Here is a 26,242-nt window from a genome sequence, read left to right on the forward strand (position 1 = left end):
TGTGTAACAATCTTTTCACATTGCCATGTGAAAGCAAGGCAAATATATATAGATCGTGTAAAACTAAAAAAACTTCCAAAATGTGCAAAAGTAAAAATAATAAGACAAATTCTTCATGATCTAGATTCAATAGCAAATTCCAAACAACTGTATTACTGTAACAACATGTGGAAACAGTCTAGATAAAGGCTGATTATCCAATCACTTGTTTCTGTAAACGTTAGAATCACCAATCATCTGAATTAGCTCACACAAAGGTTACGATTCTGTCATTATTTATTGACCCTCATGTCCTTCCAAATTTGTATTTGTCTCTTCAGCCGTCCCCTGATAGCACGCATACATCTAGGAGACATCTATTTGATGTCTGCATTTACATCTGCAAAACGTATTTTTCTTTGATTGTTTGTTCATCTGCAATACATCTCTGAGACGTCTACTGTCAGATGTCATATAGACATTTAGAAGTTGTCTGTAAGATGTTTATGATTTAGAATGGATGTAAAACTGCATTTTTTAAGACTTCTATCATGTTTTTACAGAGCAGATGTTTTTCAGATCTCCAGATCTTTGGCAGACATGACATCTTACAGACGTACCTGTGCTATCTGGGTCATTTCTCACCTGTGTAAGCTCTTTATGTTTGTCAGTTTTGGCATGAACACTGGAGCTTCATGATTCAATATCAGATTGTTTTCACTAAAATCAACATTTACTGACACTCTTGGGCGTAAATCCTGATTAAATGCCACCGGATTGAATTCGCCCAACCAGATTTTTGTTCAGTTACCTCCTTCTGTGTTCTGCAGAGGAAACCCATATGGGTTTAGTAAATAATGACAGATTTTAGTCCATTTTTAGTCAAGTAATCCTTTAAGTATACATTTGTCTGAGCTAATCTTAAGAAGGTAAACAACAAGACTGTACTACAGTACAGTGAGGGAGTCCATAACAAATCTTTAAAAACTCAAGTGGTTTCTCAGTCTCGAGACTTCATTTTTTACGGTTTTCTTTTACATAGCAAAATTGTTGCAAACAGGCTTTAACAGTTAAATAAATAAAGTGATATTAAGCTGGATTTAAACAGTCACATTAGTACTTCAAAAGGGCCGCGCGGTGCACATGTGCTGGGAAACATAGTGGTACTTGAATGGGAGAATGAAGATTTGAAACTTTGCCCCTTTAGTTTGCGCGATGTATTTCAGGTTAGACGGCATTTTCCTCTGTCGGAGGCTCAGCATTAGGAGGCTGGAGAAGAGTCTGTTGAACTGAAAAATAACATTTGAGAGCTTATTATTCAATATGAGAATACAAACAGATCCATATGTCTACATTAAAGGTGCACTAATGATAATAAAGTTCATTTGATTAAAACTATATTAACTTTAGTGACATAATAAAAGCCATGCATTAGAATAAAAATCCAAACTTTAGAACCATTTGGGCACCATCAAAGCACTGTGCTTCTAATGTTATACATAACTTTGATAAAAATAACTGGAAAAACAAAATAACTGAATAGTTACATATCATTATATTGAAAATTGTATAATTTACCCAGTTTCATAAAACTACTGTATCTGTCTCATAAACAAGGGTTGCTACCTTGTGGCTCTTGAGCTACTACAGCATCTGGAGCGTCTGCCTTCACCATATCCGTGTTCAGGCTCTCTGTGAAAAGACAGAACACATTAAACGTGATTAGAAGTTATTTAAAATTCATGAGATGTGGTGAATTTAAAAGCAAAACAAACTCTTACGCTGTATGCTGAAGCATAGCTTCTTCTTCTGATAGGAGATGTAGCCGCTCACCGCGCCAACCAGCGCCATGCCAACGGCACTTATGATACCAGCGATGGTACCGGTCTCAGCCATGGTGTCTGGAATAAAAACCATACAATAGCCCACAATAACAAATATTTAACTAAGCTAACGTGGCTAACTAAATGTAGCCTGTTCATACCGTAGTTATTTTCATCAGCAGGCTCCAAATCATTGCCACTTGTTCCTTGTCCACCTGAAGACACATGAAGTATGTCAGCTATTGCGGTTTTATTTGACTTGTTTGATTCTCTCACAACATGCGAGATTGTGATGCTTTACGAATAAGGTAGGTCACCTTTGCCTTTGCCTTTGTCTGGTTTATAGGTATTGTCATTGCCAATATCAGCAAGGTCATCGTTTGAGAATCCACCAGCTGAAAAGTGAAAGACAAAAATTAGCCTAAGAGCAACATGATATGTATTTCAATGTTGGCTCTTCTAATTAAGATCTCCCTACTAAAGTTATCGCAACAAAATTCCCCGAGGAGGAAAATGCCCAAAAAAGCCTGAAACCCCAAACCGGTAGGAAGCAGAGATGCTGATACAATCCAGAGCAAGCAAAAACATCAACCAATCTGGATAATAAAACCCAATCTCCGTGCAAAGTTTCCTGCAGATGCAAGAGATTAGGAGCCACATAATTATAAACAAGAGATTAGGAGACTGTGGTCATTAGGTAAACACAATAAGACTACGCAGCCCATTAGATTTTTAATAGTGGAGGTTTTGATGTGATTTCAATATGAAGCAATTCTTCCAGCTAAGAAGATAAAGACAAGATGTATCCCAGGCTGTATCACCCAAACATAGGTCTGTTTCTTACCACTAGTTCCACCTCGGCTATTGACTTGGCCATCCTCACGGCCACCTCCTGCAAGGCCTTTATCTAGCAGGGACATGAGATGCATCACCTCTGGCTGAATACCGATACAACTACATTGGTTACCCAGTAACTGTGAGCGTGATATTACTCACTCACTTTAAACTGTGTGATTATATTGCCAATGCCTTTGGTGAGCTTCAAGAGTATTTACAGAAGTGGGAAGAATACTGTAGATAAAAATGCAACCTGCATTGAAACATGCATAGTAGTAATTTCTTAAAGGGCCAGTTCACCCAAAAATGTAAATTCTGTCATGAATTAGGGCCTGATCAGACAGAACACGTCTTTTGCTGTGAGACGCGCCTCTTTTGAATTGTTTTCAGTTGGCAGGGAGCGCTTTGCGCGCTGCTCATGCGCGCCGGGCGCCTCGCGTTTCTGCCACCTGCTGCGCCTCCCGTTTTAGGCGGAGCGCTCTGAGCGCCCGAAGTTGAAAAAAACTCAACTCTGAGCAGAAAAGCGTTTGATGTCATGTGCGCTTTTTTCCATTGTCCAATCGGATGAGTGGAGAGGCGGGGCTTCCCTTGTCGCAATGCTCGGAACGCCTGGAGACATGGAGGAGAAACGTGTTGTGGCTGTTTCGGGTTACCTAGCGACATGTAAAAAATGCTGCGCGCTGCTCTTTTCAAAGCGCGCCTCGTGTTTTCGAACATGAAAAGCGCGTTCTGTGTGATCGTACCCTTACTCTCTAGTTGTTACAAACCTGTATAAATGTCTTTGTTTGGTTGAACACAGGGAAAGATATTTGGACAAATGCCACGATTGACTACCATAGTAGGAAAAATGACAATGGTAGTCAAAAGTGCCACAGAACTGTTTGCTTTTCTACATTCTTCAAAATATATTATTTTGTGTTCAACAGAACAAAAAAATTTTAAAGTCATTTTTCCTACTGTGGTAGTCAATGGTGGCCATTGGAACAACTCGAAGGTGAGTAGATCCCTTTAATTATATGTATTTTGAGAGAGGATAAATATGTTTGACCTCACTTTATTAATAACCCTATCCGTCCATGAAATAAATCATTATGAAACATTATAACATGTTTAGCAGGTAGTTTCTATCACAATTTTATGCTAGCATTACATTTATTAAAGATGGCTGACTGAAGCTAAATCTGTAGAATGTGAACCTATTAAAAAATACACACCATTTTTGTCCGAGTCTTTGCCCTTTCCTCTGATGTCATTGTCGGGATTAAGAGCATCGCTAAGATCGAAGTCATCAGAACCTGTCAGCCAAAATAAATGTGTCATTACATAAGCTCAATACACCATTGTGGAAATGAAAAACACAATGTGTACTGTGGTGATACTATGGTACATTGATGGTATCAGATGGCAACACCAATATATACCATGCCACTGAAATCTGTGAAGACGAATACATGTGATTACAAGATGTGATACTGAACTACACAACATAATCCTAGAGAAAAAATGAACTTTGAAGGAACTGGTCAGCAACTTTTCTTTTTACAGTGAAATTAAATTACATTAACATGCACGGAGACAGACAGTGAAGGACACTAAATCCTGATTGGTCGAGCTGATTTACAGAAAAGACCACAAGTGCGATACTGTAAGTGCTAGAGCACACAAGTTAAAGGGCCAGAACCAACAAGAAAACATTAATTTGATTCTTCAGAAGTTCCTAATGCAGTATCCAGTTGGAAGCCTTGTGAGATTTTGCAAGATACTGCTGTGGTCTATGTGGAATTTGCATATGTTTCTTTATCTGGATATTGTTCTTTTGTGTACTGCATTATAGTTAAACCTTACCATAAAAAAGTCATGTAGGCTACTAGGCTATGCTTATGTGTGTGAAGCATTAAATAGCTCAAAAAGTCATCTTTTTTATTCACTGTAAATTGGATGTACATAATGGAGACATTGCCTTTGTATTTCTATTGTTTTGAATAGTTAACTAACAGAGAAAAGTGTAGACTTTCTAACGTGTTATATATTCAAAGCATGATGCTAAAAATGATGCTAAACATTCAATGATTATCACATTAAAGGCGAAAATATATGATATCAAATCATATATTTTGGCCTCTCGCTCGACTTGCTTTGAAAATAAAAATCTTCATGCAACACATGAACACACACATGAGGGCAGTTCTACTGGGGAACTGAGAGCACAGTACACACCAGACTGTTTCCGGGGGTGAACAGAGGTTTGGAGAGGTTTAGTGGTTGTTCGGGGCAACAGACCCGGCCGAATGGTGGAATCAAAGAAATCAGTGTATGTCTCTTCTGTTAGTAGAGGTTAATATGTTAGTATTTATAAAGAGTTTCGCATATACTGTACATAGAGTGGATGTCCACCAATGAGGGACTACCAAATACAACATGTTAATAAAAAAATCATAATATTTCACACTCAAATCTTTCAAAAGTCCTGACATACTTTCCAACACACATACAACACAAGATATTCTTAGATATCGTTTTTGTCATTACACAATACAAATCCTCTTTAAACTGTTCCAAAATAAACCCTTTACTAATGATTTTCTGTCGATGAAATAGCTTTCTATTGGCCCGTTTCATTTAACTAACAAGAGATGGCATGTTGTAAACAGATATGTTTTGGCAGACAGAACTTCAGACCAGGGTACTGATTTCAAGGGCATGATGGGATTTTATGTTCCAGGGTTTATTTGAGCGGGTTAGTAGGAAGATTTACACAGCCATCAGACGCGAGAACAGAGGGAAGGATTCTGGAAGGTCCTCTCTCACCTGTTTGTTTGGGCTTGGGTTTTACTGGATTCTTTACTGGGACTGTGGGCTGAACAGGACGCTTGGTCGTGGGTTTCACTGTTGAACACCATAAAAAATTGAATTGTCATTCATTGGTAGCAAGTCATAAGATTTTGATCACATTATTCCATTGTGAAAAGCTTTTAATGGCATTTGCTGTGCTTAGTACAGTGTTATTAATGAATTGTAAATGAATGAATTAACTGACCGTCACCGCCTGCTGGTTCCACTTTAGGAGCTGAAGTAGCTGTAAAAAATGCAAAATAAATGTCCATCTGATGCAAAGATGTAACTGTAAGTTACCCCATTACATTAACCAAAAACAGAGAAGCTTTTAGTTGGAACACTGCATCAGTCATACTTACGTGGCTTATCATCCAATGCATCTGACAAATCCAGATCCTCACAAATTCCTGTGACACACACAAATATGAAACGCTTTATTACATAATGCAGAAATAAATACGAAATGGTTATTTAAATAAACAAGTGTGTATTGCATTGTTAATTAAGCCTAAACGAGTGCATGAAAAAAACCTAGCATTTATTTTTACCGTACTTATCTGCATCATTTTAGTTATGCATATCATTGCATCCCTTGTATCTTTAATAGGATTATTTTATTGGGCCCCAATTGCAAAAAGGTGCTAATGCTAATACTGCCTGTGATGTTCAGCTTCACTAAAGATTCTTTATGGAACTAATTCCACAGCAGTGCTGTTGCATTCCTGGATTTTAACAAAGATGTTAAATGACAGCAATGCATTCTTGCAGCACAAAGAGACAAAGAATCTTTTGTGTTTATGTAGCACAAAACAAAGACATAAAATGGCATTTTTGATAGTACATTTTTTTGTAGTAAGTCAGCCAACTCTTGTGCAGTAATTTTCTGCATTTATTTTTAGCCCGGGGTCCATGCGGGTCAGTCTTCTACCCAAAGAGTACTTCCATTTATCAGTCCACTTGTTTTTCTATCGCTCTTGTACATTATTTGGCAGCTTTCTTGGTTATGGGTCATAACCATATTGGGACCAAGTTTAGCAACAGGACTCTAAGCAGTGCCCATGTAGCAGTGCCAAAGCCAGCTCAGCATTGGTCGCACTATTATGTGATCAATACATCATGTGACAGTCACATGATTTTACCATTCACAACAGGCACCTGCAGGTTTACATACAGTACCCATTATGTGTTTGATTTAATCTGCTTTTCAGACAGCATTAACTTTAACCAACAAATAAACAGTTGTCGAAAACACAAGCCTAACACTAAAAACAGAGGTAACTATACTCTCATGCATAAACAATGATGTTTCAGGTAAGTGATAGTGATCTGATTACATATACAACAGAGGGTGTGGCTGACAAGTAAACAGGGAGGAGCCGTCTATCACTGCCGTTCATTTCAGTGGGGGCTTTAGATTTAGAAGGGGTTTACAAAATAAAGGGCGGGGTGCACACCATCTTCTTAATATTCCATGTAGTCTCACAGCATAGCATGTCATTCCTTTAATTCAGTTTTTTTTTTTAAGTTTCATAAGCCTACATGATTTTTGCTTTGAAAAACCCACAGATTTTGTCAGACATTAGTAATTGCACCTTAGTGAACTCAATTGACCCAACAGGCAGAAAGAGACACCCCCTGTCATAAAATGATGGTATCTCCCTATCTTCCGCAGTCTCCAAAAAAATCCAGCCTCATATGCCGTACCTGAGCGCATTGTGCCTTCATATACGCATGCGCTCTGACTCCAAACTCCCCGACCTACCTGTTCTGGGCTATGCCGAAATTAAAGACTGTATTGAATTCACAATTTTCTCTAAATATTACAAGTTCATGCAGTAAATCGGTATTATATAGGCTATTTTCAGCCAGGGAAAGCATAATGCAATATTCATTTCCAAACAGAAATGTAACAAACAAAAAAAGAAAGAAATTGTAGATTTAAGATATTATCCACCTTTAATTAGCCTACCAAATAAAAAAGATCAATCCTCTTCAACTATAAACAACAACCAAAAGCCCTCACTGATTCATTTTTAAATTGGCCTAAATATTTGTCAATAACAAGACAAATAGTTATAAAGATGACTCGTTTAAAAAATGTTGTGCTATATGCAAAACACAAATGTCATGAATTATATTAATATTAGGGCTGCACTTAGTTGTCCAGAACAAACAATGACACTCGTACACAAAGTATCTCATACAACCATAAAACAAAATTGCCTGTTTCTTTTTGTATGTGAATTCACCTAATCAAAATGTCGGAATAAATGATCATTTGATGAGCCTCATGTCACGCACAGCACGGTAGCGATGGCTAGACCCAGACATATGATCGAGACAGTGTTGCTACAGATGTTAAAACGCAACTCCAGCGCGCACTAGACGGTAATTACTGAGTGATCAGGCTTCCAGTACTAAACACAAGAGCAAAAAGGTTTATATGCATAACGATTTTCCAAAGTGCCGGTGTTCCGGCCGGGCGACAGACATGATGAAGGAGGCATGGCACAGGGTTCAACAAAGAGGGGCGAAATGCTTACCTTTCACTACCAGCAGAGAAAAGACTGCCAGAAGCGTCCATGTCGAAAGCTTCCCCATGTTTAAAGTGTGATCTGGAACGCAACGATATGAAATTTAAAATAGAAAAGTAAAATGCAACGTAATAATGACTTTTTGCCCTTGGGCCCTAGCGGATATTTGGACAGCTGTGGTCGCTTACTTTGATCAGAAATGCTCCGAGACAGAGACGAGTAACAGTCTGCAGTGCGAATGAGCTAGCATGAGATTCGACTGGCGCGTGCGGGATCACGTTACACCGGCTTTAGGGCGGTTCCCATTTGCTTTCGCAGAGCATGCTGAAGTACACTCTACTTATTAAAAGGGAATAATATTGATCGTACAAATAAATAAAAGTGTAAATTACATGTACATGTATTGTGATGTACCCTGACATGATAAAAGTTAACGCCGGTTTGAATTAAACCTTAGGGAAATAAACCATAGGCTATGTTACCATGACATGCGCCGAAAAGCTTGATAATTACCGTTTTACTTTAATAAAATTATTTTTAATTTTCGTAAATTACACTCCCGGACGACTGAAAATACAAATTTGTTTCTAGTCTAAAATATGTGACATTCAAAAAAAGTACTTTCTACAAGCATAATGAAGAAAATCTCTTAGCGATGCAAATGTGTTTATCACACGCAGCGGCGGGCTGTTTGAAGAAAAAAGATGTTGACTCTTCCCCATCTCACTATCTTTGAATGACTGAATTAGGGTAATTATGTGTCATTTAATAATTAAGTGCCATGCAGAATTGACCTCACTAAATAATTTATATGTGTGGTGGTTTATCACGCAGATGTCTAGTATAGGCCTATTAGCCCTATATCAATTTAAAAGGGGCTGGGATATTATTAAAAATGTAGAGTTACATGTAAGATCATATCTGGCATCATTTTGGCTGTTACCGGTGATACTGTGCATTTCGTGTTTTGTGGTTTTATATAATTTTGTGATTAAAAGATTTTTATTATTTTGCAAATCATTGCATGTTTTAGGGGGAGAATGAAAATTAATTCAATTTCCTAGCAGGTTCTGATAGAATTACTTTATAAAAAGGCCCATTGCTTTGTGACATGGGCTGTGAAAGCAAATCTTTCCATAAGAAAGGTAAAAATCTTTATTTTGACAGATTTGGCAATGTCTGTGAGGCTTTCCTTTGTTGGGTTTGCAGCCAACATTGACCAAGATGTCTGTTGAGCATGAGGTGTCAACAAAGACCACAAATAATCATGCTAGATATAAAAAATATAGAAATAGCATGTTTCAAGGAGGTTTTAATAGCAGTATAGTATTATATTTTATTACATGCTGTAACTGTGCCAAATATGTTTGTTTTAGGGAGTATTTTAATGTCTGCAACCCATTGAGGGCAGAATTAAGGGCAACTGTGTGAGCAATTCATACATTTACAAATAAAGAGAAAACAATCAGACCAGAGTGGACTGGGCAAAGTTTCTGTGTCACACAAAACATGTGGCATCCATATTGTGCACATTTTGGTGGGTTGTCTATGTAAAATAAATAGTATAAAAAATAGTAACAGAAAAAAACACAAGTTCTTTGTTGTGTCTGGTGTAAACAATATAAAAAGTTTTGTTCATATTTCATGTAACTGTATATATGGTTTCAAAGCAACAACATAACCAAATGTTACGCTTTTGTGGTCCACACTTAACTTCTGTGCACATCCGCAAAGAATAGAGTCCCTGCAGATTATTTCTGATAACAAGCAAAAGAAATAACAAGAAAATTTCATTAGCTAGCAAGTTAAAAGTATGTCTATTATTATTGGGTTACTTACCACTACCTGTAGAAGAACCGTTACTTGGCTAAACTTAAATGTAACAAGAGTGACACCCATTCAACACATTTTTATTTAATAAAATTAGTATAAAATAAAATTCAACAAGTTGTTTATTTAATACAATTATTGTACAATAAAATATTAATATAAACACAAAACAATATAAATATTTATATTGTTAGCTGCTAGCTAGACCGATAAACAAACACAGACCAGAAGGTACTTCGGGCCAGGCAAGTGCGTCGGATAGAACTGTTTATAAAGATGGTGGTTGTTCTGAATAAAATAAAGTAATATTTTTTCATACATTTGCTACACAACCATTTTTATTTCATTTGCTATTTCATTTTATTTCAAGTGTTAGCCTGTCTGTTCATCAACAAAAAAATAACTTTCACACATAAACTGTTTCATCTGACGTACACACGCACCTGGCCCAAAGTTAACTTCTGGTCTATGTTTGGTTATAGTATTATATAATCAATATATTAAATTGATATTAATATGAATTTATTGTAATAATTTATTGTATATTAATTGTATTAAATTAAAGTAAAGCTGCTCAACAGTTATAGATTCTTACCGGAGGTCTACCGGAAGTTAAGTGTGGGCCACATGTTGTTGCCACTGAAACCGTCTGTATGATATGCATGTGCTTTACTATAAATCCATAAAACATAAACGCATTATAAATTGAAAAGCCACAGTGACTTTGCAGAAAATCTATCCCTTTTAAAAAATCAAGTATAAGTGGTATTACAGTTACTACAGTGCATATTATGCCCACTAAAAGTGTTTATGCCTTTTACTTTCCAGTTTTTTAAAGCATTTCTTGTTTTTCACTTCTTTAAAATTTATTGGCTTTTTTATGCTATTATTTTGACAAAAATACTCAATAATTGTAAAGCAAATAGAATGACAGTGCTGAGAGAAGAGTTTTCAGGTTAAAGAGGGAAAACAAGGAATACACATGGAATACAAGAGCTAGATGAAGGAGTTCGAGGTGTGAGTAAAGATCAGTTTAACCTGCAAAAACCTGCACTGAAAAAAAATAGTTGGTTCAACTTAAAAAAATAAGTTACCTGGTTGCCTTAAAATTTTGAGTAAATTCAACAAAATATTAATCAACTCAATAACTCATTTAAAAAAAATAGGACAACCAGGTTATTTTTTGCTTATTTTTTTAAGTTGAACCAACAAAAAACATTTTTTTTACAGTACGTAACCAAGTATAAGCATGTACTACATTTGCTTATGCATATAAACATTGCTATTTCAAAGAGCATCTTACACTGCACACAATATGTTTATTGCATGTTTATTGCAATATGCAATATAGTATTGCATTAGAAAGAGTATTGCACTGCATATTTCAACAGGTGTATACAACCTTACTGTTCAAGGTGAATGTAATAGCCTACTTTGATGTGGCATACCACCAACAACGTATAGTGCACATTCTCACATGTAAATGTGCTGTATTGTGATTTATCTGCTCAAAAAGACACCAGTTATTATCATGTTGCATTGTCTAACTTATCTTTATGCACAGTGTACAAGTGGGCAGGTGACTGTCAGTCGTTTGGGACAGTTAGAATCATTGGTTTTATGTCCAGACATGAGTGAAACATCTGCAGGTCTTGCCTTTATAAGGGACACCACAGGAGGCCTACTGTATATCATAATAATAAAGTATACTTGCTAACAGTCTCCACAGCCCATCAAATATAATCACAATGACAGTACACATGTTCCCTCTATGGTATAAGGACAAGCTGCTCGCAGGTGTGTACCCACAAATGCTTTGCAAATGCATGCAGTCTGATGTGGCAGTGCATGTGCATCTCAAAATATCTCAGTGTTTAGTCCATAAAATGTTAAATGTCTATAGAAAATCTATATTAAGCATGGGCCTGGTATCATTCACAATTTATATTCTTCGGTGAGACAGTTTACTTGCCTGTTTACTCTTTTAGAATTACATAATATGTCGACAAAGTGTCGTATAGACCTACTGTACAAAATATTAGGTTTCTGTTAAAATACCACTATAACTATTGTTTTACTTGTGTAACACCATACTATTACCCACAGTGCAGTAAGATGTCAGAATATAATATAAAAATGCTTCTATGAATGTTAATACGATTTTTTATTTTTGTTTCATTTAGTTTTTCATTTCATTTCTATGACTGGTGAATTATACCATGTTACAACAGTTTAATAAGTATTATTATCATTAATAAGGGTGACCCTGGCTTAATGGTTAGAGACTCGGACTTGTAACCCAAACGTTGCCGGTTCGAGCCTCAGTACCAGCAGGGATTGTAGGTGGGGGGACCCTTGAGCAAGGCACTGCTCCCCGGGCACCGCAGCAATGGCTGCTCACTGCTCTGGGTGTGTGTTCACGCCACGGTGTGCGTGTTACTCACTGCTATGTGTGTGCACTTGGATGGGTTAAATGCAGAGCACAAATTCCGAGTATGGAACACCATACTTGGCCTCACATCACTTTCACTTTATCATTAAGTTCCTTTGAAAATGTGTAAACTTAGTTCTCCAAATATCTTGAAAATATCATTAGGAGAAAATACATTTTATGCCATTGTATGCTCCCCTTTGCTGTACTGACAGCATGCGTTTTATCATTGTGCAAAACATTATGATCTATGTTGTCCCAAGGTGATTTGAGAATGTTCTAAAGAGCATCTTGTGTGTTTCAATTAAGCAAAAAAGTAACAAGTAACATGATCAGTGTAATGTTACATTTAGCGGTAACAGACATTTTTAAAAATGGTCAGGTTTAAATGTAAAAAAATCCAGAATTTTAATAATGTCTTGAAGATTAGTATGGCTCTGTTGTAGCACACTGTACAAATATTCAGCTACTAAGATAAACAATAAATATACAATCATATATAATAACTTTAGCCATATTTTTCTTATATGTGCGATCATAGATAAAGCGAGGAGGCTGAGCATACGAAGACCTATGGGTTGGCCTGGGAGGAGAGTCGCTGGATGTGCATGTGGCTCTGCCCAATGGCAAGAAACGGAGGTTGTTTTGAATCGGCGAGACTGCCTAGCCAATCAGGCCGGTCTCGTGTTAAGCTAGCGCGAGGCTGAGCGCTTGGGTTTAAAGAGAGGAGAGAAGTGAAGACAGTGGCGAGATTTCAGTCAACTCAACAACACAGGTACGGAAAATGTCCAATATTCAACACAATAGATTTTTATACATTTTTGGCTAAACTGAATCCTTTGATGCATGTTTTTATATTGTTTTAATTATGTAAAAGGACGTTTATTTTTTAAGCAGAATGAATAAAAATGTGATTTTAATTCATTTGTTCAAATGTGACGATTAAAAAAAAGAGTATGATTTGTCAGGCTTCGCGATTTTTGCTATGCGCTTTCCAAGTAAAAGATGCACATGTAGAATAGAAATTAATATGAATTGACAAAGTGTGTTTTTATGAAGGTCAAACGATTTTCAACCTTTATTGCTATCAGCTTTGAGTGCGTTTGCTTTTTCAACTGAAATATGAAAACTTATAAACTGTGATTTTGCGGACTGAATTCTTCACGCGCATCGCAACTGTGTGCAATACTGGATATGGCTTGCCGTGTCCTGCCTATGAACCACCCAGTCTTTTTCTATACAGACCGATTTCGATGACATCTTTACATAAAGTAATGGCTTTTAAACAGAATGATTCGCTTATCCTATAACGTTTTACTCTCTATCTTCTGGCATCAAAGGTGACGCAGTACACGCGTTGTAAACATATTATTGCATTTTTCCTTCCCGACTTAAACAAGCGCGCTTGCCGTGTATTAAAATGGCTGGCGATTGAGACCATTGACGGAGCAGCGATTCCTTCACTATGCAAGGACGGGGCCATTTCAAATCGTAAACACATATCTTAAATGAAAAAACCCCATTTCCAATCGTTTTCGATTTGAAATATTTATCTCTATCTTGTCTGTTAAAATAAAGGCGATGTGAAGCGGATTATTATGTTTTTCAACATGACAGACGCGCTCGTTATACTTGCATAGGGAATGGCTGGCTTGTAGTCTTTGTTATAGGCAGCACTGCGCCAAGCGACAGCTAGGGATCCAACTTAGAAAACAGTTAAGCACATCAAAATAAAATCTGACAGCTTTTATAAACCAACATAAACAAAACACACAAAGTGTGTTTTAGCGAATACACATGTTTTTTCTTTCATTAAAGCTCTGAGATCGCTAGAATAGTCTTTTAGATCCGAGGGGGTGTGTATGGCTTTGTTGCACGGTCAACCCATCTGTTTGCTCGCTTCGCAAAGAAGCCATTTTAATGAATGAAGAATGGCAAAGAACAGCAGCACAAGGCAGAGCCTATAGCAGCAACTTAACGTGCACTATATGCAAGGGAAAACGAAAGAGGATAAAAATAGAAAAAAATACTATATTTGAAAGAAAAACGAAAACGGGGTCTAAAATATTAATTAAAATAAATAGCAGTTTCTGTCATGAGGATGCATTTTTTAAAATGGTTGATGATTAATCCAGTTTAGTTTTTTGAGCTGGATTTTTTATTAGACTACCTTAACATGAATACCTCAGTGCTACAGAATATACTACACTGGGTTTTCATGTCTGTGCGATGGAGCAACCCAAACTTTTGGCAGTACAGGAAAACAATGACATACATATAATTGATTATTATTACTGGGTTCTACCCACAAAGAATATGCAGGAGCACATCATATATCCTAAAATATGCAGTGAACACCAATCAGCCTCATTAGTAATCAGTTCACATCCCCCACACAAGAAGGATGGGTCTGCAATTCCCTTTGTGTAAAAGCTTTGATAATAAGTCTCATCTTGGTTTAATAAGCCCTGCATCCCACGGCTTTTAAAAATATACCATGTCAATATAGGTTATTAAAATACAACTGTGCGATCTGAAGTGAGTATTTTTTATCACTTTTCTTTTTAATAAAATGGGTGGATATTACATATACATATTTTTTTTAAGTGTTCTTTAGTCTTGTAAATGCACTTATTTTTATTTTCTATCACATTTTAGATAAAAATAGAAAACAAGTGACGGTTTAGTGGACACAGACCCTCCCATCTAACGAAAATGGCAAAAGGGGACCCAAGGAAACCCAAGGGCAAGATGTCCTCTTATGCCTACTTTGTTCAGACCTGTCGGGAAGAGCACAAAAAGAAGAGCCCTGAGATTCCAGTCAGCTTTTCCGAATTTTCCAAAAGATGCTCCGGAAGATGGAAGGTAAGATTTGTGTTACATTTCGCAAAAACACAATAAATTGTGTTCAAGATAACTGAACAGTTAAACGTTCTCTCATTTGTTGCGTAGGCAATGTCTGACAAAGAGAAATCCAGATTTGATGACATGGCCAAACAGGATAAAGTGCGTTATGATCAAGAGATGATGCACTACATGCCAGGCAACAAGAGAGGCAAGAAGAAGGATCCAAATGCCCCCAAGAGACCACCGTGAGTAGACCTACTACACAGTTAAATTATGCATTATGTAAGAGTAAATATACTGTTTCCTTCACATAAGTGTCAAATGCTCACAAAGACATATCATGTTGTTCATGAATAAATATATTATAATATCATTGTCTTTATTATAATGTATTGTCTCTTGTGATTCAACAGCTCTGGGTTTTTCCTGTTTTGCTCGGAACATCGTCCACAAATCAAGGCCCAACATCCCAGTCTGGGTATTGGTGATGTAGCCAAAAAACTAGGCGAGATGTGGAACAGCCTTACAGATTCCAGCAAACAACCCTTCCTGATAAAGGCCAACAAGCTGAAGGACAAGTATCAAAAGGCATGTCTAGATCTATATGTTTGAAAAGTTAATACCACTATGTACTCTGGTATTATCACAGTTACAGTACTTTACAATATAGCCTGCTACTTTTTTTTAGGATGTTGCCGATTACAAAACAAAGGGCAAAGTTGGGGGTGCCTCCGTGGGAATGGGAATGATGGCCAATTATGCGGCTCCCAAACCCATGATGAAGAACAACATGGATAACGAAGAGGATGATGATGAGGAAGACGAAGAGGATGATGATGAATATGATGACGATGAATAGACTATTATTTTTGTGTGTATTATAATAACTGTTTTCCTTTTATTGAGGTACAGTACAATACAGAATACACTGGTGGTCTTTCATAGCGCCGTTGTTGTTTCATTAGAGGTGGGATAGTTTGTTTGCTGTGGGTGAGAGACTACCACAGCGCCTTACCTCCAGCTTTGTATGTGTGTGAGTGCATGCGCACATGTAAAGATCTCACTTTGATCATCACAGTAGCCCGGTGTCTTCCTAGCCCATGTTTGTATCCTTTTTCCGACTGTATAACAAAAGGCCTTTACACGAGTAGTACTATTTCTGTATATGTACTGTAAATCCTTATGTATTCTTATTTCTGTTCTGTTTTGAGTTTTCTGAGGTGTCTGTAGCTCCGTATATGGTTGAATTTAAGTAGAGAGTGTTTCATGGTTGTAGTTAAGTTGCATGTGGGAAGGTGACGTATAATTCTGTGCACCAATATCAGACATTTCATGCTGAACCTATACATTTTAGGAAAAAAATGCAGATCAATGTCCAATAGAGCCGTTTGTACCAGCACGTCAGTTAGTCCTACTGCAGGGTGTGTGCTATATGTGTTCTGCTATACTACAGACATTGGCACATCTGAGAGCAATATGGGAAAGATATTTATATTATCTTTCCTATATATTAACTTTTGTGCAATCTAGGGATGCACCAATAACAACAAACAGACAACAAAGTTATAAATAGTAGGATGAATTTGGTTATATTCGGGCACTTTTTGACACTTGAGTCAAAAACTCCCCAAAAAACTGAATTCAAACTAACATAGAACATTCAAACCAAGCAATGTTACACATCTGTGTAAAATGAAATGAGGTCAAAACATTACTATATAAAGCCCTGATACGATCCAGCTACAAAGGCAGACAGATGATGATTTCTAATACACTTATATTGGCCAATATTGATTGTCCCTGATATGTTGTGCATTCCTAGTTTGCTCTTTTTTCTTGAATATAAAGAAATTATGCTTATCTGTACTTAAATGTATTTAGAATTTCATTGGATTTGTTTAAAGTTTACAATTAAACTGAAACATTTTTATTTGTGTATGTCATGTTTGTACATTGACCAAGAATATAATAGACCATGAATGGACCCTGGTGAATGTGTATGAACGAACAGTGCAAAATTCACATTGAAAATACAAATAACAAGGTATACGAATAATTGTTAAAAGATATGTGAGGGACACCAGGCATTGATATTCCAAAAGCAACAAATTATTACATTTCTAAAAAATTAGGCCATTTGGCTCTGCAGTTTTAAAGGTAACCAACACCTGATACATTTTCCAGCCAAACATTCTTAAATTGTAAGTTTACAACATCCCTTGTGTAAATGCCATAGCTATATAATGAATTGCAAACCACTGTATATTTTTATCATGGAGACACTGCAACATTAAATGTATCTATTCAAATAAAATCTGTTAATGTTTGTGAATATGCCAGCATATGATCACAAACTAAAATACACAAAATAACCCCTGTATATATGCTATAAACATATGTGACCCTGGAAAACAAAACCAGTCTTAAAGTTCAAAAATGAAAATTCTGTCATCATTTACTCACCCTTAAGATTGTTCCAAACCTGTATAAATGTCTTTGTTTTGCTGAACATACAGGAAGAAATTTGGAAGAATGTTAGACCTCACCCATCATTTAATGCAATAGTAGGGAAAATAAATACTATGGGAGTCAATGGGGGACGAGATTTGACAATCTTCCAGATATCTTCCTGTGTGTTCAGCAGTACCAGGGCCGGATTATCCAATGGGTATTATGGGCACAGGCCCAGGGGCCCATGCGCTTGGGGCCCAAGCAAGGGGAAGAAAATTTCACAGAACAGGATTTCCGCTATATTCATTCTGCCGTGCGCTTCTCTGACACAAAGAAACACAATTAGAAACACAAAACAGTGTTTCTAATTTAGGAAGTCTGTCTTTTGATTTAGTCACTTTTACTAGCCCTCTAGCAACTTTTTCTCAGAAAAAGCGCATAGCGACAAATCTAGCGATTTCTTGGATAAACCTTAGCTTTAATTCAGTGGGAAAATGTCGCCAGTGCTGCCCCGTTAGAGCGAGGTCTCTTTTTCCCGGTGTTGTGCCGAATATGGACTCCCCGCCAGATTACGACTCCCCTCATTGAAACTGCTGGGGGATTAGCCAATCCTAACCCCTCCCCCACACCTAATCCTAATCACCTCATTTCTATCATTTATTTTAAGAAAATTCTTATATTTTCTCTTAAAAACAGTTTTGTGAATCCGGCGTGTTTGTGTGTGAATTATGGAAGAATTTGATAGAACTGAATTGATAGGTGTGATAGTGTGTGCTGCTTGCATACGCCAGTGAGTTACAGTATGCTGGGAAATGTCTTAATATTGTTGCTGCTGGTCCAGCAAAGCATTGTTGCAATCATGTGGTGTAAATCCTGTATGATGGAGGATGTGTACAGGTGTTGATATTGTTGATAGGTTGTGATCATAGTTTGTAACTTGTCAATGTAATCCTGTATAAAATAGAGGTGTTTCCTACACGTAGTACCCTATAGGCTAATTTAAAACTTTATTGTGCGCCCGTGTGTGTATGGGGTGGTCCATAAAACACTTGTGCCAGCAGGGGCCTCTGAATTCTTAATCTGGGCCTGGGCAGGACAAAGAAATGTGTACAGTTTTGGAACGATCTGAACGTGAGTAAATGATGACAGAATTTTCATTTTTGGTTGAAGTAGCACTTTAAATAGCATCAGAACATTTTTAGTAAAAGCTAAAAATACATTGTATGGGTCAAAATTATCAATTTTTCTTTTATGCCAAAAATCAGTAGGATATTAAGTAAGGTCATGTTCCATGAAGATATCTTGTAAATTTCCTACCCCAAATATATAAAAACTTTATTCTTGTGAGTGGATGGTCTGCTACAGTGCCCTTGATTAACAACGTAAAATGCAATTTTCTCAATATTTTGAATTTTTTTGCACTCTCAGATTCCAGAGTTTTAAACGGTTGCATCTCCACCAGATATGGTCCTATACTAACAAACCATACATCATTAGAAAACTTGTTTTCTCAATTTCGAAAAATTGACCAATAAGGGGGTTTTGTCGTCCAGGGTCACGTCCAGGTTGGTTTAACCTAATATAATATGTAACCTATATAGAAACAGGAATACTCTGCATTATTATCATCAAATGAATGTTTAAGTGCATTATACGAATACTTTACGACACAGATCATATCTACAGTTTAAAATCATTATTTCTTCAGCCAGTGGGTGTGATATATGTCTGTCTGTGCTTTGTCTTTTAAGTCAATAGGTGGCGCAATGCTCTATTCTGATGCACTCGTTCGAGTTCGTGGTAGCGTTACATAATGCCAACATTGGAATTTTTTGACACTTGTATCTGTGACGTTTACAGTAAATGGAAGAATTACTCATGCTGTCTTTAAAGATTTAAAATTATTACTTAATGTTCTATAGGACAAACTAAAATAATGTTTAAGTTAATATTACAATAGTGCGTTTTTATAAGTATTTAGTGTGCTGCTGTTCTGTTAAATTTACTTCCCCTCATTCTTTTGACTTTTTAGGGGCTCCGTTCAAACAACGTTTGTACATTTGACATTTAGCTAAAACATATCAGAATCAGAATCAGAATCAGAAGAGCTTTATTGCCAAGTGTGCTTGCACACACAAGGAATTTTCTTTGGTGTTGGAAGCTTCTAGTACAGACATTTAACACAATGACAATACAGACAAGCTTAACTGTTCCGTAAAAATGATCCAGTTCATTTGAATAAAACGACGTCTTTGTCAGAACTTGCGTACTATTATATCGAATAAGCCATACGATGTAAATATGTAAACTAACAAAGTGTTATTTTCCTTTTACTGTACTAAGCAGCACGCAATTTCTGATTGGGTGTCCCTAGGGCAGAGTGGGCGGACTTTCTGACCAAAAGATGACTCCAAACATTCTGGCGCGTTTGATTGGTTACTTAAGGTGCCTATCAAATTCAGAGGCCAAAGCCCAGTCGCTTGCTGTCTGAAGCGGCAGCGAGCGGAGTTGGGCAAGAGGCTTCCGTCTCTGGGCTGCGGAAACTACTATCAGAAAGCCAGCAATCTCTCTTGGCAGCAGACTCGTGAACGGCGGCAGTGATCTGGGAAAGGTGGACGCTTTATTCGAAGTCTCAGCGCACCTGAATACATTTATTTAAAACATTTTCATCTTATTGAAGGAAAAGGCCTTCGGAGATGGGCGACAAGGCGGGGACCAGGTAAGACCGTTTTCAGCGCAGGTTCATTGGTGATTCGCAAGCGATTGAGTGCAGTCTGATTCTGAAGTCACGAAGCAATGTCATATGGTCAGAATTTGCCCCACGATGAGTAATCTCACCAAACCTCTGAGGTTGGTCGGATGTCGTGGGAAACCCGTATGAGTGAGAGGGGGACTCGCTAAATCTGTACGTTCATCGGCACTTCAGCCTTTGTTTCGAAACAAATTCTCTTAAAACATAACCACTGGACATCTTATGTCGGCTACTTCAGCGAGGGTGGGGTGACTGACCAGTACGCTACACCATAAATCTGCCCCAGTCTTTTCACAGGGAGCAGTTCTAACTCGAAAATATCCAGTCTCTTCTGTAGAGGCGTCGGAGTGCGCCATGTAGTTGCTTCAGAAGATGTTATCTTCTGGGATTTATCTGATCTTATTTGGTTGTTTGAGGAGTCAAGTTGTGACCCTTCAGTCACCGATATTTTGTAGCGCTCGCTGGGGCTCCTTACATTTAGTCACAACAATAACAACCACAACTGTTTCACTGTAACGACAGGTTATTATAATCCTGAATGCTTTTGCACGAGTTTATTATTTTCCGCCCCACGAACCGAAACTGCCTAACTATCGCACCCAATGTGAGAAATTCCTGCTTATCACTGAAAGCTCACTTCCTCAACTTTCAGCAAAGGCCTCGACGTTTCCTGTCGCGGAAAGCAGTGGGTTTATGTCTTCACATTTGTATTTTATCCCAATTGTGCGTGCGTGCAGAATAGGCCGTATAAACGCAGTGTGGATAGATAGTCGAGTCGTGGGCGACGATGTACGTGCACGGAGTTTGATGAGCGATCCTTTCAGTTGTGCCTTCATTTCTGCTTACATGTCACGGCTCACACACCATCATAAAAGACAACCCACAGTCCTGCCTCCTGTCTATCTCTAGGCTTTATTTTAGAGATTCATCGTAAAGTTACCCTAATTTAATGCAGTCACGTTCGGTTGACGTATGACACAATAACACATTACACGCGTGAGCCCATACACATTTTCAGACGCAAAGATAACAATATCTCCCATGTATCTCTCTTCTCAAGTTATCGTTTTTCCATTTAAAACGAAACCAAATGGGCAGCAGTGATTGTAACTTGGCATGTTATTGTATTGTAATAAGATTAAAAAGCGTGTCTTTTGTGTATGAGGAGCAGTTGTTTATCATTCAGAGTAGACCATGCACAGCAAACTCATTGATTGACACACATTCATGGCACTGCAAAGCTGTAAAGAGGCGTTATATGTCGGCTTTTCTGTGCATTTAAATAAGCTTGCGCGCTTCCTAGTTTCTGCCCATATCATTCTTGCTGTTGAATGCAACTCTGAACCCCCAATGGTCTTCTACCTGTTCCTCTTTTTGCTAGGTATTAGTTCACTGATTGATCTCTTATCGATGGAGTTGTTGTGTGGACACTGTCAAGTTTGGATGTGGAGGCCCACTGATGTAGAGTTTGTGGCAGAAACAACTGTGTGTTTTCTTACTACATTCCTTTTTGAGTGGTCGCAGATAGATGATGACCCTTCTCCGAAAAGGCTTTGAAGGTTCACGTACAACATTCATACACTGTATTTGATTGGAGGTCTACGGTGACCCCAACCTTAACCCAACCCTTAGAGCAGGGCTATTCAATCAGTTTGAGAGATATGGCTTGCAATATGACGGATGACGCAACAACAATAAGAAATCCATTTTATTTTTTCCCAAATTCCGTTTTTTCTGTTTTAATTTTTCTGCATTCTGCATTTTCCATCATTCACTATGCAATAGTAATATATTTGCCCACATGAAAAAAATACTTCAGTATACTACAGTATTCACTTATAAACTATATTAAAAACCTGCAGTAGGCCTACGTTGTAAAAATAGAAATAATAGAATCTTACATAATACATTTGCAAGATTCTGTGCCATTCCGCATTATACAGCAAAATCTGTTTAATGCCTGAAATCCGTGATTCAATCTTAGGGCCGTGTATGTTGTAAACACCCAAAGTTTTTTCCTATATTTAAACATGCTGATGTTGTATGTTAAACTGCACAACAACAACAACATCGGTGCATTGTAAGATGCCCAAGCAGGCTTTTCTACATTCAAACATGTTCATTTGTTGCATTTGGAACTTCAGTGAGTGAAACCACATTAACCTACACAGGCGCTGTTCTCCGCCCTTGCCTCTGTACTTTTGAAATGGTGGTCCTATTCGTGCTAGCAAAATGTCAGAAATGAAACTAATAAAAGTTATCATCCGTCATCGTAGAGAAGGCTTGCGAGTTGCGCTACTCGCCTAACGTCACGTGACTCCTGCTTGGTGTTGCTGCAGCTCGTGCTGAATGGAACAGGCGCGCGTCACTTCAGTACTGTAGGGTCTGTTCCCGACTGAACTAAATTTATTCTAGGGATTCTTTTTCACACTATGCTACTTGAAGGACCGGAACAAATTACATCGAGGGCCGGGTTCGGCCCGCGGGCCGCCAATTGAATAGCCTGGCCTTAGAGCAACACTTAAGTGTTTCGCAGAAATAGATTTACCTCACCCTGTCATTGCAGCAACACCCTTTCTTATTGTTAACTGTCCCATTCTTTTATTTAATTGTTTAAAAAGCAAGTATTTTAATCATACTTGTTACATGTCACCTTCAGACTTTGCACAACCTTTGCACAGCTGTCTCACTATATTAAGTGGATTAATGAGAGATACAAACATCACAAATTTAGCTTTTAAAATATTAAAATCTATGCGAGTGGCTGGATTTAGATTTTTTTTATGGGAAAGGGTCCACTTTTTAATGTTTGCACCCTTTCCATTTTTTGAGTACTAGACGCTCTGTATATTTTTCTTATTACTGTCAGATTTTTCAGGTTAGGAAGCGTTTTGAAATTCTACTATGCAGGTTAACACAACCTGTCTACGTTATCGCACGTAGTTAACCGTTTCATGCATGTTTTAGAGAATCTAACCGAAACAGTGCAGGCAAAACAAAATAACAAGAAGAAACAATGTTTATGACAAAAGCAAGAATTCCTATAGTTATGTTTGGTAGCGAGTAGCTGCCAAAGCAGAGGATTAAAAAAGGAGTAAAATATAATAAGGAAATGAACAATAACATGTTTTAGAAACAGGAAGGTGGAGATACAGGAAGACTGTGTTTGTCTCGTTTGCAACTTGAAGTTGCTGTTTTTATAAAAACACGCCAAGATAAACTAAAGCTAAGCTCCCCAATCCGTCCCCTGTGGGCTGGAAGACAGAAGTTGTAAGCAAAGAGGGTCATGACTAAATGAACTTTCTTGAGTTGCTGTGCATTGTGAGTGATTCCTCTGGCCGCTTTGGGTTTTGCAATCACAGGGAACCACTTTGATAAAACCAGGGTGGGAAAAGTGGAAGGGGAATCTTTAAAATGATGCAAACGATCAAAGTGCCCCTCATGCGACAGGAGAACTGTCAAAGTCTGCTTATTGTCAATTCTGCCACATGTACAGTACATGCATATAGAGGATTGAAATTGCGTTACTCTCAGACCCCTGGTGCATACAAATAATACTACACAGAATAAATAAATATATATATATAAAAAAATACAGATTATTATATATATATGTAAAATACAACTATTACAAGCAGGGATATTAAAAAAGACAGAAAAAGAAGATAGAGTGCAACCCAGTGAAATACAACAGTGTAGGGTTGCACGGTGTACCGGTAGCATCGCGATGCTAAAGCTTCATAATACCCGCGATGCCTCTCTATTTTTGAAACGGTAGTATCGTAGTACCGTAGTTAATGTTGCATATGCGCATCAATATTTATTTGAACACTTACATCTGCCTTTTGCGGTGTTTATCTCCAAAATGAATGTGTGTTTTGAATGTCTCGTACGAGTTAATGATTCAAATTGGAGATTTGAACGAGTTTGTTAAATGATTCACTAACTCAGTGGAAAATTGACGCCACCTACTGGCCGTTTTAGTTCTGCATTTAAAGTAAGCCTAATATTTCCCTTTATAAAGACTGCTGTATCAATTAACTTTGTCCAACGTTTGAATTAGTTCCTACGTGAAAAATGATCTAGTGTGCTTTAGTGTTTACTACAGTAAACTACTAAAAGTCATAGATACTAGTGTTTTTGAGTCTTATCATAGTAAATATTTAAGTATACTACAGTATTTATAGTATTTACAAATGACTAAATGTAAATGTATTTGCTACAATTGATCCAATTACTACAGTTAATACAACAACATATTCTAGTGCAAAGTATAATACAGTTTACTATAGTAAATACAAAATGTTTCATCTAAATCTGTGTTTTTGGTATAGATTTGAATTATATGGCACAGCATCGTGATACTACTTGGTATCGAGATACTTCAGCTGGTATAGTATCGTAAGACATGTTTATGGTACCGTGACAACCCTACAACAGTGCAAATGTAAGGTAGTGCAAAGAGCTTATTAGTCTGTTTAAAGTGACAAAGAGAGCAGGCTTTGTTTAACCTGTAGTTGAAGAGGGGCAGACCGATGCTGAATGAGGTAGTGTGGCAGTGGTTTTCATTTGCAGTTTGTGTAATATCCTGGTGCAGCTGAGCTCATCATTGATTGGGGATTTACTTGTGGCTGATTAATATCCTAAATTTTCTGTTCCCAGAGCACTGGATTGTTTTAAAAGAGTGACAGTTTTGCATGCTCAAACTTGTACTCGCCGCATGTTGTCCTCATTCTGTGGCGTCACATTAGATTGATTGATTAGTGTGTGCCATTAAATCACATGAACATCAGGAAGATTAGAATGAACATGCACGTGTTGAGGACTGACCTTTAGTGTCCGCTGATAGTGGATGAATCCTTTTTGTGCATGTTTTTACCTTTTCCCGTGTTGTAATTTTCCCTCATCTCATACTTAATGCAGCTAGCATTCTGTAAATTCTAATCTAATCTAGTTTTCCTGTGGCTCAGTGGTTCGAGCATGGTGCTAGCAACGCCAAGGTCATGGGTTCGATCCCAGGGATTGTACTAGGGCTGGGCGGAATGACGGAATATTCCGTTACAGCTGAAAAAAATGTCAACTGTACGAGATTTTTCTATTCCGCGAAATGTAAATAAGTAGGCGTGGTTAACTCGGCACTCTGCAAGTTGGGCGTCATGATGAAAAAAACATGTGAATTAATGCACGCATAACAAATTAACAAATTTCGTGATCCGCTCCAGCCCAGCGCTTTCTATCTCACCCGCAGTGCTCGTGCAGGGGTGCAGTGATCTGCGCGTGCATATAATAAAGCTCATTCTCAGGTATTTCAGAAGTCAGGTCGCTTTGTAAAGCTGTTAATAGTTTTAATAAAGTTTAACTTTAGGCGAGCCGAGGCGAAACTTGCGTTGTAACACGCGATGATGCTCGCCACGTGAGCGCTGCTACTGGGAGACGCGTTTGGAGTCACCAGAGACTTGCAGTGCGAAGACAAGCGCGAGAATAAACAAACCTAAAGACAGAGAGTCGCAACACACTAAAAGTGCTCATCTAATAGAGAGTGAAGAGCTATAAAGACCTACAGTACAGACCTCATGAACACCAATTTATAACACCAGTCGTATACTGTACTTTCATTGTTTGCGCATATATTCAAACTTCATTGTTATACATGTTGTCTATCTTCCTTTTTTATATACATATGATATAGCTAGAAGATAAATATAAATTAATAATAAATCTCATTATCAGAACTTAATTTGATATCTTTATTACATTTTCATAACTTTGAACATGAACTGTAATACATAAATAAAGGAAATCAATCTAAGAAAAATGAGGTATAAGATATAGAATTGAAATAGGAGATTGTTACCGTGAAATAAAACTATTAATTCCGTGAAATAGATTTTTGGTCATTCCGCCCACCCCTAGATTGCACATA

At 37.5% G+C, this 26,242-nt stretch overlaps 3 protein-coding genes across 7 annotated transcripts in view; 2 read left to right on the plus strand and 1 right to left on the minus strand.

The window, feature by feature from the left end:
- Nucleotides 1-91: 91 nt before the first annotated feature.
- cd99l2 (CD99 molecule-like 2) lies at nucleotides 92-8,304 on the minus strand. 5 transcript variants are annotated; one of them, XM_057331417.1, is made up of 13 exons: nucleotides 8,197-8,303; nucleotides 8,018-8,089; nucleotides 5,834-5,881; nucleotides 5,677-5,715; nucleotides 5,448-5,525; nucleotides 4,857-4,961; nucleotides 3,854-3,934; nucleotides 2,647-2,709; nucleotides 2,120-2,197; nucleotides 1,964-2,017; nucleotides 1,761-1,880; nucleotides 1,606-1,671; nucleotides 92-1,268 (listed from the first exon to the last, which is right to left on the minus strand). In XM_057331417.1, the coding sequence occupies exons 2-13, from the start codon at nucleotides 8,073-8,075 to the stop codon at nucleotides 1,207-1,209; spliced, it is 852 nt and encodes a 283-aa protein (XP_057187400.1). In that variant the 5' UTR covers nucleotides 8,076-8,089; nucleotides 8,197-8,303; the 3' UTR covers nucleotides 92-1,206. The 5 variants fall into 5 exon arrangements, with proteins under 5 accessions (XP_057187400.1, XP_057187410.1, XP_057187408.1 ...); XM_057331427.1 differs by lacking the exon at nucleotides 4,857-4,961 and having other exon boundaries at nucleotides 8,197-8,304; XM_057331425.1 differs by lacking the exon at nucleotides 2,647-2,709 and having other exon boundaries at nucleotides 8,197-8,302.
- Nucleotides 8,305-12,915: 4,611 nt separating this feature from the next.
- hmgb3a (high mobility group box 3a) lies at nucleotides 12,916-17,046 on the plus strand. Its single transcript, XM_057342083.1, has 5 exons — nucleotides 12,916-13,044; nucleotides 14,928-15,134; nucleotides 15,222-15,361; nucleotides 15,530-15,704; nucleotides 15,805-17,046. The coding sequence occupies exons 2-5, from the start codon at nucleotides 14,985-14,987 to the stop codon at nucleotides 15,973-15,975; spliced, it is 636 nt and encodes a 211-aa protein (XP_057198066.1). The 5' UTR covers nucleotides 12,916-13,044; nucleotides 14,928-14,984; the 3' UTR covers nucleotides 15,976-17,046.
- Nucleotides 17,047-20,034: 2,988 nt separating this feature from the next.
- Nucleotides 20,035-26,242, plus strand: part of arrb2b (arrestin, beta 2b) — a 53,458-nt gene continuing 47,250 nt past the window's right edge. The window contains exon 1 of the mRNA XM_057330736.1: nucleotides 20,035-20,286. Coding sequence (XP_057186719.1) covers nucleotides 20,264-20,286 — 23 coding nt within the window. The 5' untranslated portion in view covers nucleotides 20,035-20,263. The remainder of the gene's footprint in view (nucleotides 20,287-26,242) is intronic.

Source organism: Triplophysa rosa, linkage group LG1, assembly GCF_024868665.1.
Source record: "Triplophysa rosa linkage group LG1, Trosa_1v2, whole genome shotgun sequence".
NCBI lineage: Eukaryota > Metazoa > Chordata > Actinopteri > Cypriniformes > Nemacheilidae > Triplophysa > Triplophysa rosa.

Bases quoted from the DNA above. Each gene is read 5' to 3' on its own strand.
- hmgb3a (XM_057342083.1), top strand. From the start codon at position 14,985: ATGGCAAAAGGGGACCCAAGGAAACCCAAGGGCAAGATGTCCTCTTAT. The intron at 15,362-15,529 runs GTGAGTAGACCT...GTGATTCAACAG, and splicing joins AATGCCCCCAAGAGACCACC to CTCTGGGTTTTTCCTGTTTT. The intron at 15,705-15,804 runs GCATGTCTAGAT...ACTTTTTTTTAG, and splicing joins TGAAGGACAAGTATCAAAAG to GATGTTGCCGATTACAAAAC.
- cd99l2 (XM_057331417.1), bottom strand. From the start codon at position 8,075: ATGGGGAAGCTTTCGACATGGACGCTTCTGGCAGTCTTTTCTCTGCTG. The intron at 1,881-1,963 runs GTATGAACAGGC...TTTTTATTCCAG, and splicing joins TGCTGATGAAAATAACTACG to ACACCATGGCTGAGACCGGT. The intron at 1,269-1,605 runs GTAGCAACCCTT...GTTATTTTTCAG, and splicing joins AGTAGCTCAAGAGCCACAAG to TTCAACAGACTCTTCTCCAG.